At 36.5% G+C, this 12,023-nt stretch overlaps 1 protein-coding gene across 1 annotated transcript in view; it reads left to right on the forward strand.

Annotated features, from left to right (window-relative positions):
- The window catches only part of MYBPC1 (myosin binding protein C1), a 77,636-nt gene that overhangs the window by 16,421 nt on the left and 49,192 nt on the right, over positions 1-12,023 (forward strand). Inside the window, exons 2-3 of the mRNA XM_051643971.1 lie at positions 4,352-4,384; positions 7,344-7,385. Coding sequence (XP_051499931.1) covers positions 4,352-4,384; positions 7,344-7,385 — 75 coding nt within the window. The remainder of the gene's footprint in view (positions 1-4,351; positions 4,385-7,343; positions 7,386-12,023) is intronic.

A 12,023-nucleotide genomic window follows, 5' to 3' on the forward strand; every position in this document is an offset into this window, starting at 1 on the left:
TTGTAACCAATCTATATCTAACTACAGGGAGAAATTAGAGTAGGAGATTTTTTCCTCCTCCCTCTTGTGACTGTCCCAGCTTGGTGATGGTGAAGTGCTATCTTTAGACTTTGTGCCAGCCCTGATTTAAAGCTCAAGGCCATTTCCTTCAAGTAAGGGAGAAAAAAATCAAAGCCCACTACTCATTTTCCAATGTAATTGAGAGTTCCTAAGCCTACCCAAGACAAACCTAGTCATGAGCACAGAATTGCTCGAAGAGCCAGGCCTCTTTCCCAGTATTCTTGCTGATAACCTGTAGCTCTCAGATGGTCTGAACTGCAAGTCTCCGGAACACTTTGCTCCCAGCTCCCACTAGTAGAGTAGGACCTGGAGACTGTTTTAGAAATGTCAGGATGCCTCATTATGTTTACACGTCAATGTGAAAAGTAATATATATGATGTCAGGGAGTTACTATTCTTGTTGCTGTCATAGAAACCAGTAGAAATGGGAATTTAGAGCCCTTGAAAACTGGCCACTACACATAAGCACCCTGCCAGTTGTTTGCCAAAGCTTCTTGTGGCTATTGCAGGTCAGTTGTCAGTGCAGCCAGACCTAAAATGGAATTGAAATTTTTAAAAATTATAGTCCAAATTTAACTTGGTTCTTAAGCATTTCCATAACTTTAGTACATGGGTAATCTCACTGAACATTTGCAAGCTTAGTTATCTATATGCATAGCAAGAGATTTAAAGGGGTTTGGTAGGGTTTTTTTAAAAAAAACTGAACATTTTAAATGTGGAACAGTGATGGAAAATTGTTGGTAATGGGTCGAGTTGCATCTCCTGCTGATTTTCAGGAGTGTATGTGTGCATGTATAATTATAAATCACAAATAAAAATGTCTCTTGGCTCTAAGTGCTCATATCCTATGTCAAACTGGATCCTGAATGCATCTCATGACATGGCTGAGACATGAAAGCATTTCTGGAGATATTATCTAAGTGACAGTTGTGCTTTCACTTTATTTGCTAACTACACTTCTTAATATACTACCCTTTCTGAGTAGCTATGTGGAAAGGAGTGCTAAGTTAATTCCTTTTTTTGCTGTAGAATTATATATAGCCAGCTGCTTTACAAGATTCCCAACCAATGAATAAACCCAAGGTCTGTCTTTTGCATGACACGACCCACTGAAATGAAATATTCTTGGCTTCTTAAATAAAAAACTGCAAAGAAAAGACCATTACCTTTTGTCTTAGAAACAGTGAGGCAGAAGCTAATTTCAGTTGCTTAGTAGAAGGCCCAGTCGACACTATGGTATCAATCCAACAGTCCCTGGACCTTCAACAGCCTCATTCCCCTGAAGCTCAAGGGGCATCATTACAACCCAGTGAAGAAACAACTTCTCCCAAGGGGCTGAGGAGTGCTTGCTGAAGGCAACACTTTCTCCACCGCCAGCCCCCCTGACAATGCCTCAACAGAGCACCATATTAGGCAATGGGGCTGCTGGGAATGGCATCTGGGGACTCTGGTGAGCATGCCTCCTAGAGAAGGAGCACAACCATAAGCTGCTGGTTGAGTGCACAGAGCCCTTTCCTGGCTGACAAGCCTGTTGCAGAGGTCAGCCAGAAAGGGCTATCATTCTTTGGGAAGCTGGAAGCTACTTGGTGCTATTAATGGGTTTTTTCCTGGCTGTCCTCAGGAATGGAATTGTAAGCCAAGAACGACCATGAAAGGGGTCGCACATGGCTAAAAGATTATGTTGAAGTATCTCCCACAACTCTGCTACCCCCAGTGCCTGGAACTCTCTACGTTCCATTTTTCCTCCCACATCATAATTCAGGTCTCTCTGCTAACCAAAGTTCTTGCCTCAGTTTTCCTAGCAATAGCCCAAACAACCTTGAATTATGGTTTAGGAAATAAACAACTGACTTTTTGGTTCTGCTTCAGTCATCACCCCATCACAGAACCACAAAATAGCTGAGGTTGGAAAAGACCTCTTGAGATTGTGTAGTCCAACCTCCCTGCTAGAAACAGGGTGCACTAGAGTAGGTTGCCCATGATATTGCTCAGGTTTTGAATATCTCCTTGTACATCTCAGATTAAGTTTAGATTAGAATAATAGTGTTTCAGGTCTGGTCTGTGCTGTAGATTTTGTCTCCTGCTAGGTAAGACGGAACTAGAAAGATGTGTGATTACTGACCTACACTATGGTTTGATGAAGCCATGAAATATCTTTCAATATAAAATAAAAATTCAAGGCAAGTCTCTCAAAAGGCTTATATCCCTTTCATTCAAACCTGGAAAGGGCTTGGTTTGGTGAACTTTTGTTTACAAATGTGTAGCTTTTGATGCTGATCCAGGGAGAACTTTCCACTTCAGTATTCGTAAGAGTACTCCCTATTTCTAGCTATTACAATTCAAAAAGGTAAGCATATAGACAATTATTTTCTGTTATTACTTTTCCATGCAAGATATAGACTTCTGTGCCACAGAGATGTTATTTTCAGTGGAAGCAGTGAGAAACATCATGGTAATACAGGGGAAATGTTCCAAGATGTGCTTTTTGTTGTGGAATTTTCATATTTTCCTAGGCCACAAAGAAAAATTTAGTATGATAGCAATTACACCAGAAAAAATTAATTGCTATGAACCTAGAATTTGTATCTATCATCCTTTAATATATGTTCTCCCTTTTATTCCCTATGATGGGTGCTGTGACCAGAATGTACTCAGCTATACAAGGATTTGTTATAGTATCCAAGTATGTGGCTGGAAGTTCCTAAGCCATGTCAAATCTACGCAGTCAGCTTAATATTATATTTGAAATAAAAGTATTCTTCCTTTTTAAATATTAAATGGATTTATTAAGAAGTATGTTTTAGTTATATTTAGACCTGAGTGCAAAGCAATAACCTTACCTGCATCTTTGTGTGACAGAAACTGAAACTTTATTTCCTGAATATCACCTAAGGTGGAGTCCCAAAGGTTAATAACCATAACATGGCAAAGGTTAGTAAGAACCATCTACTGATGCAGTTAAGGATTTCAACCTTTAAACCTTTTCTGGTTGCAAACAGTTCAACTGTAAGTCAATGCGCTATCTACAATAAATATTACAATTTTTAACAAGTTTAGAGTCCTAAGGCTTTTACAGGTTGAAAATAAGCTTCCTTTAATGCTCTAAAAATAAACTTCAGCTAATTAGCTTTCATGTTTTTACATTGGATAACAGGTCATCCCTAAAGTATAACTTTTAAATAGGATATAAAGCCTGGCTTTTGTGTCACACATCTGAAAGGGAAGGGTTTTTAGATTAAAAGCCATGACTGAAAAAAAGAAAAGCAAGACATACTATAGGTCCTATGCAGAGCAACTAAACTCGTGTTTTTTTTCACTTTCTGCTTGCACTGAACACTGAATTGATGTAACGGTATGGTGAAAATGAAGTAAAGGTCTCTGGATTCTCTGTGCATGACCCTTCTCAGTTAATGGATCCATTGCACTTCACAATTAAAGTCATATCTGATATTATTCCAGTTGATGGAAGGTTTTCTTAAACCTAGGATATTGTCTGTCAGAAGCATATCAATGTGGTAATTTATTCTTTTAAGGATAGGTTCAAGACCAATTGACTTAAACAAATCCAACCCAACCCTGAAATTCGAATTGGATTCCATTATATTCCAGAACTGTCCTAAACTGGAATTGCCAAAAGGTCCTGAAATGTATTGGGGCACATCTATATAATTTAATAAGAACACACGCAGCTAGATGACGTGCATGTCAGGGAGAGATCTTGTTGCTCTCTAGAACTACCTGAAATAAGGTCTTAGTGAGCTGGATGTTGGTCTCTTCTCCCAAGTAACCAGACAGAATGGCCTCAAGTTGTTCCAGAGGAGGTTTAGATTAGATATTATGAAAAATTCCTGTACTGCAAGGGTAGTGTCAGGCACTGGAACAGACTGCCCAGGGAAGTGGTCAAGCTACCAACCCAGGAGGTATTTAAAAGATGTGTAGATGTGGTGATTAAGACATGTGGGGTGGACTTGGCAGTGTAAGGTTAACAGCTGGACTAGATGATCTTTTCCAACCAAAACAATTCTATGATTCTGTGATTCTGTGAGAATTATATCTCCTCAGACTGACCAAATTCAGTACCCTCTCTTTACAGAGCATAAACTTCAGGCTTCTGACTCTGCCACTCTGAAGATGCCACATGTCCCATGTGTGAAAGCAAAAATTTGAGAACTGCATTAAAATATTAAATTAACCCAAATAACGTCCAGATTCAGGGAATCTATACCAAATGTGTGAAAAATATTTGCTTTGACTTGAAGCTCAATATCTGTCTTCTTACCTCATTTTTCAGACAATGAAACTGAAAGTGCACCACCACCTCCAGGTTAGTGCAAAAAACACTAATTGGCACTTTAACACTAACAACGGTTGCATGAGACTAGATACTGCGTAGCCATAATATGATTTGTGTTGGTTGTCCTTTTGAAAGTGAGAGGACAGTAAGAACAGTAAGAAAGCCTGTCCTAATAAAATATTGTCACTTCACTTTACTTGAATGTTGCTTTTTCAGTCAATTTTTGCTTGCGAGATACTTATTGTTTGCTTAATGATGCAAATGTCCTTCAGGATACAGGAAAATTATGACTGCCTATATTCTGTGGCTAAATTATTCTGTCTTTTTTGATGCTGAACACCAAATAATTTACAAAATATTCCCTTTAATTTCTCCTCAAAAGTATACTGTGAGTAATGTTGACAGAATCAAGCATGGTGTTCATTTCACCTAACTCTAGCCATCAGAAGATTAGGTATCTTGTCTATGATGTTTGGCAGTGCTCCACGTATAAGCAACAAGCAGATCTTGGGTCAGACATGCTCATCCAATGGGCATGTCCAGGAATATCTATCAAAAAAATAGCTGGATGTCTTTGTATAGGCAATTGCCTCAAGGAACCTGGCTGTGCAGGTTGGAGTGGGTGAATAACTTCCAGGAAGCCAAAGTTAGGTGAGGTGAAACTCGTTCACAAGGACTAGGGCTTTGGGTAAAGCTGTAAAGTTTTCCAGCTGGAGTTGGAAAAGGTAGGCATGTCTTTGCCTTGTGGGCTTGATTTGCATTAAGTAACTTGAGTTATATTGTCAGATGCTGGTTAATACATATACACATTACGCATGTCTAATTTAACCACTTAACCAGTTTTATTCTCTCTGTAGCTACCAAAACAGCAATACCAAACAGAATAAATACTCTCCAAGTATTAAAACTGCATTTATTTACAGTCTTGGAAACTGGTATTTTACAAGGTTGATCCAAGACATTTTTTATTAAATAATAAGCTCTTTCATTTAAAAATGCCAAAGTCTGGAGGCAATAGTATCATTTGCCACAAGAAGTTTAGCATTTAAATAATCCACATATTATTTTTAAGTTAGGAAGGATGATCTCTTTCACATTGCATGTATTTGTAAGGAAAGTTAATTATTTTTTCATTCATGATGGTTGTATTTCACGCAACTGTAAAATTTCTACATTTGACGTTAAAGTAATTAATTTAAAAATGTTTATTGAGGTTCTTATCTGATATACTTTGTACATGAATTCATGTTTTTCAGCATTCTTAACTTTTAAGTAGAACTGAAATAAGAAACTGCTTTCTTAGACAGAAAAGAATAATATCTCTGAAGCATTATATTAAAAACTTCTATTAACATTTTAAATACCACCTTTTTTTCTAATGAAATACATAGGATTAAAAACAAAATCACTCCTATAACCCCCTCCCTTTTACCCATACCTGTGATACTTCTGTAAAACCTGAAGGGTGTCAAAAGGCCATTATGGTTAAGCACAGATCAAACTGGGATATTTCTTAGCTTGAAGTGCCAGTCACTTTTAACTTCCTTCTGCCTGACTCAAGAAGCTGTCATCTTGGATTACTAAGTGCTATCACACAAAGAGGAAAGTTGGTTGTTCAAGAATCCAAATGCTCTAACATATGAATAGTTTATTGCACATAATTGGCATCTTGAATTACACGAGGAATTTTTGGGAAGCCGTTGTCAAAGATACTTCTAGATCTAAATGTCAAGCCATCAGGTTGACACACTTAACCCTGAGGTGGTTTTCAAATGGACATTATACCACCAGACAAGAACAGTGAATTCTTCTAATCCCAGTTCCTACTGGGAAAGGAAAGTGTTACTGCAGAAAAATTCCTCTTAAAAAGGAAAAGATTTGACTATCTGGCCAAGATCAATAACTTGACAACTGGACCTTGGCAATTTAGGGAATCCAAATAGAAGCATCTGGGAGCTTGTCACAAGTTCAGAATATGGATTTATCTTCCAAATTTCAAATTTTATTTTCATAGTGACCCTGGTTACGCACATGCGAACAAGAAATCACTATAATCATAATATAAACTGGTTCTTGCAGATGTTTCTTCCATGGCACAAAAGTTATCTTAGCTCCATCTTGACAACTCTAGTCCATTAACCTTAATCCAAACCTATGTTTTATCAAGCAGTTGACAGGTAAGTTTACCACAGAAAGTCATTATCCCCAGGCAATAGAATATAGAATTTGCATCTTGAAGACAGCACAATTCGTATGGCTCGACAAGTCTCTGAATGGCCTTGTATGGAAATGAAATGAGATAGGAAACCAAAGAGAACAAGAATCCTATTAAATCCTGAAACAGAAAAAGTCTAGAAATATTTATTTTGTTGAAAATACAGTCTAAGTTTTCTCATACATATGAGGTCAAAGATAATTCACATTTACCTGCTTGGAGTAGAGCACAAGCTGGCAACTCTTCTGATGAAGAAAACTAAAAAAAATACCCTAGGAAATATTATAATTATAATGATGAAGATGATGATAAAGAATTAAGAACACCCCTCAGTACACTCACTCTGTGTTGTATTTTTTTTTAAGGATAAAATTATTAGGGTGATGAAGCTCTGGATACCACTAATATTTGGCAATGTCTCATGTATGATCCAATTCCATTCAAATTAACAATAATATGTAAGTTTTGTAAATCAGCCCAAGCACAGAAGACTAACAACTGCTACTTCTAAAAAACCCAGTATTTATCTTCCACTGGGCACGGGTACATCAATCTTACACAACTCATCCAAACATAGAAAAAGGATTCATATACACAGAACTGTTAAAAATTTTATGGGATTAGAACAGCATATTACATATACATCAGTAATTCCTTAATTTTGGTTTTTCTATATTAGCAGAACCTAGAATATTGCAGTTTTTTGTAATGCTGTGTAAGTTTTTCTTTTTACTTTAAGATCCCCTCAAAAATATACTTGTACTTCCTACACAGAACAAACAACACCACAGGAGGATGGAACTGGAAAGGGTAAAGGTGAGTCTGAAATAATATTTGGAAAATGGGCATTAAAGAGAACATTCCTAAATGCTGTTCTGATGCTGGATTGCTTAAGCTTCAATTCAGAATTTTGGTGCCAAGCTGCAGAAGTGTGATGTGAAGCTTCCTGGATCATTTTTCTGCATGACTTCTACAGCACAAGGAAATGATGGTACTTCAGTATCCTCAAAATTCCTGAAAACAAGCCTGACACTTTAGCAACAATATTTATACAAACTTTTTAATTATTAGATCAAATTTCAAGTGATTTGCATTAACAGAAAGCCTTGTTTAAGTGAGCTGGGTGTTAACATTGACCAGGCTTCCTACAATTCAGCTACTATGCACATTGGTAGCTTTTAAATATAGCAGATAATCTCCTACTGTCATTCTAAGCTGTTTCTATTCTACCACAGAAAGTTGATATTGCATGTTTTATCTGTCAGCAAAGTTCAATAGTTTTTTCATCTGAAAAAAGAAATCATACTTTTGTCTTTCTGTCCTCTTTGGGAGCCCAGCAGTTGAGCTCATTATAAATTCTGAAAAATGCCTTTGAGGACTGTCTGCTGTGAACAAACACCTAACTGTTCCACTAGCAGAGCATGTAAAAATCAGCCCCATTTTTACTAAGTATATTTGTGCTACTGAGATTAGACTCCAGCTCTATTTGCAATTCTTCCTGTTACAAAGATACATTTTGAGGGAACTGGGCCAAATTCCACTCCTTTTTGAACTCCCTGACAAACTAGAATTCAAACAGCTCATCAGCTTATTTTGAAATGAATAAACCTCTTTTTTTTTTTTTTCTTTTTTGGTCCAATGAAAGACTAAATGAGGTCAAAACAGACTTACAACTGATGCAATGTTTGCTTTTTATTCGGCACACTTATGATTTTTCATGGCAATGGCTTGTTTGAAAATATGTTCTGGATTTTTATCTCCTCCTTGCCTTTTAAACAGACTGGATGCATACGTGGTACTTGCAGATTGATTTGGCGAAGACATGCATGGCTATTTTTCTCAGCAAAGTCGAAATATAAACACTGAGAGTGTGTGATCCAAGCACCCTTTTGAAAATAAAAACCCTGAGTCAGGATTTCAGTTCATGTTATTTTCCCAGCTATCTTTGCATTGAGCAATTATTTTGACACACAGCATTTCATGTGAGTAATCAAATATGTCATCTTGGTAATGAAAACACAGTTTAGGAATAATTTGCATGCCTAATGACAGGAAAAAAGATGAAGGTTTTGCCTCCAGCTGTTTCAGCAGTTAGTTCTGCTTGCTTTAATTTTGATATGAGACAAATGTTTGTACCCAAACTGAACATGAATGGTGTTTTCCCCCACTGCTCTCAAGTCTTCATTTTACTGAATAAAAAAGAAGACATGGTAGGTATCTTACTTCAAATACTTCTGTTATCTTTTTTTACATTATTAGGTTTCTGGTTTGAACTGAAGAACATAAGTATTTCCTAAGGGGAAAAATGCTTGGTACTTACCTTGCCTGAGAGGATTTTGCTGCCAAAAAGAGCTGTTTGAGCTCCCAGTATGTGAATAATTTCCAGCTTCAGTCCATGGTGGCAGCAGCCACCTCAGTAAGAATTTTAGTGCAAGTATCAATATGTAGAAAGAATGACTTTTTGTCATGCTCCAGTGAAACTGCAACTGCTGCAAAGCAATGTAGATATCATTGCAAGACTCTCAGTGGTTTTATAGTTTTTTAATTAGGTATAGTGCCATTGTTCCTATCAGTTCCTGTTTTATTGCAGATTATGACCAAGTAAGGGAAGGTGCATTTTCTTAGAGCAAGTCCTTCATGTTTGTCTGGCAGGAAAAAAAATACATAAAAAAAATCTTTATAATGCTTAGCATAATTCACAAAACAGTAAAACGTTACATTTTTCCAATCTGTCCAAAATCATTTACACTAGAAAATGAACTGTTCAGCAAGTAAATGAGGACAAAATCACCTAGAGCTTAGTTTTTGTGTAAGCTATTTATAAAACTGTTTCTGTAGCTTCAGAAGTAACAGATTTGAGTACTTCCCTGAATGGGAATGAGATGGGGAAGATTTCATGTTCGAACTCCCCAGCAATGCTACAGCACCTATGCATTAGCAGCTCTGACCTCTTTGCTGAGAATTTGTGAGAAATAGCCCACTGTAGGAACCCAGGGCAGCTTCTCTGCAGTGCAGTCAGGCTGGACAGAAACCTTGTGTCTAGGAAAGAAAGCTTGGTCTGTAATTACAGATGAGGTGGTTCATCATGTTCACCTGATTTCTGAGACAAAGTCAAGAACAGAAGTTAGGAAAATAAAAGATGTGCATCTGTGTGTCTGTTTTATTGTCCTAATATTTTTTAGCAGTCAGTGTTTCTGTTAAATTATGTATTTTTGTTCCTTTCTGTTAAGAACTGGAGGATAGTATGTTATCTTGTGATTATTTCTGTGTAAATCAGTAGCTTAGAGAGGAAAAATGAAATTTTATTGCATAGAATAATATTTTCTAGTATTTGTAGTTCAAAAAATATCTGAAGTGGTGTTGCAAAAAAATCAGGATATATATGAGTATTTGTTTTATTTTCAGAGAGAAAAGTGACGCAGCAGAAATCTCACAAAATTTACTATGTTGCCCTATACTCATCCCATTTAAAGGCTTCTGCCTTTGTTTTTAATTTTAGGCTTATCTTACACATTGAATATTGCTTTTTTTTTTTCCCACTTGCTGGAATAATAATTTAATTTTAACATAAATTTGCTCATTCCTTTTTCAGGTCCCATCCGGCCATTCAGGGAGCTACTAAAATTTCTGCATGCTCTATTGATATCTTTTTTTCTAGGTTCCATCCAATCATCTACTAAAATACTTGCATGTTTCATCCTTCCGTTTCTCCAGCTTTCACTTGTCCGTTCACCTCTCTACTAAAACTTCCATTGCTGTATGACTGTACTTCATTTACCATTTCCATAGTGCACCAGTCCCCTTGATGGGACTTCTGATTACTCTTTGAAAATCAGATCAGTAATTGAAGGCAACTGAATTTTAACCTCTTAGTCTCAGAAGGGTTAAACTGGGCTCAGTAGTTGCAGCATAAAGTAAAATATTTCAGCCAGTTGGTTAAGTTCTTCTCCACTTTTTAACACACAATGAAGAAAAGGGTTCACTCTTTATGTTGTTTATCCACCTCCCGCCTTTAGCCCTGAACACTTGCTCCAGTTTGCAGTAGCACAAGTAAACATTAAGGCACTTGAAGTCACCTGCAGCTGCAGAACAGTGTCTCTGCCCTGCTCACCACCCTGCCTGTAAACACCTGCCATATCTGTCACACTAAATCCCATGGTCACTAGTAAGTGAGGGCAGAGAACAACAACAAAGAAAGATTAATTTATTTACCGGATCTGTTAGCTTGATTAAACCAAGTTTGAGACACTGCTCTAGTGGAGTAAACTCCAAAATTTTCCAGTCCATTTCTGTAGCATCAGGCTTTTGACATTGACACAGGGCTTTCAAGTCTTCTTTTAAACAGCTAAAAAAAAGACAAAAGTAAAATAATTTATTAATATGAATTTGCTACTTCTGCAAAACATGACACTTATCAACAGTGTGACTGATGGTAGAATATCAGTTTCCAATTTTTTTTTGGTAGATTTCAAATCAAGGGAAAGTAAAAGGTCTCAAATTCTTTATATTGGAACTTCATATATGAATCACTAATAATTACTAAAATTTTTATGCACTCCTGATGCGTCAGCAGTCAGAAATTTTAATATTGAGGTTACACTGATTGTGAATATAAAAAAGTTTTATATCACCTGCTTCTTAGATAATGGAGTGTTCTTTCCTCCTGCAAGAAGACTGTACTCCTGATAGAACCTCAAGAGGCCTGGTCCTCAGTTAATGCAATCATTTAGATACAAGGAAATAAAGATAAATATTGTATTTTTAATGAAAATGTGCCATAGATGAATAGAAGCCAAAGAACAAAAATTTGTATAGAGTAATGCATCCTACTGACCTACTGTCAAATGACAGATTGTTAAATATACTTATTAAAAGTTTATTTGGAGAAGAGATAGTGAACTAATGATAGTTATAACACCAGGTCTGGTATTTTGGGGATTTTGTTATCTTTAGGCAGAATTTATTGGTAACATAAACAATTGTTCATCACAGAAAGCAAATCAGTTATAACTGTTGAACAATTTTTTAATATTTATTCAATAGTCAGATCATTTCATCCTAGAAGCCTGAGATATAAGCAGTGATGGATCAAGAATTACCCATTTGTCAAAGCAATCCTACTAGCATCCATTCTTTTCATACTCTTGCCATTTACAGCATATTCAACTCTGCTTTCATTTTGATACCTCTGGAATGTTTGATTTGTTTGTGTTTGGTGTTAACATTTTGTTTGAAAAATGATAGATTACACTGGAGAAAACCCAGGAATCGCTCTGCAAATCTAATAGCACCTTTTTGTTGTTTCAGCTTTGCAAATGTTTAAAGAAAAGAGAAGTGAAACAGATAGTCCCTTAATAGTATGATTATCTATATCATCATGTAGGGTGCATCACATCAAATGTTTTATGCTGATTAATTCTAATTACCTTTTTTCCGGCCAGAGAGAATATTCTG

The sequence above is a fragment of the Apus apus genome, chromosome 1, assembly GCF_020740795.1.
Source record: "Apus apus isolate bApuApu2 chromosome 1, bApuApu2.pri.cur, whole genome shotgun sequence".
Taxonomy (NCBI): domain Eukaryota; kingdom Metazoa; phylum Chordata; class Aves; order Apodiformes; family Apodidae; genus Apus; species Apus apus.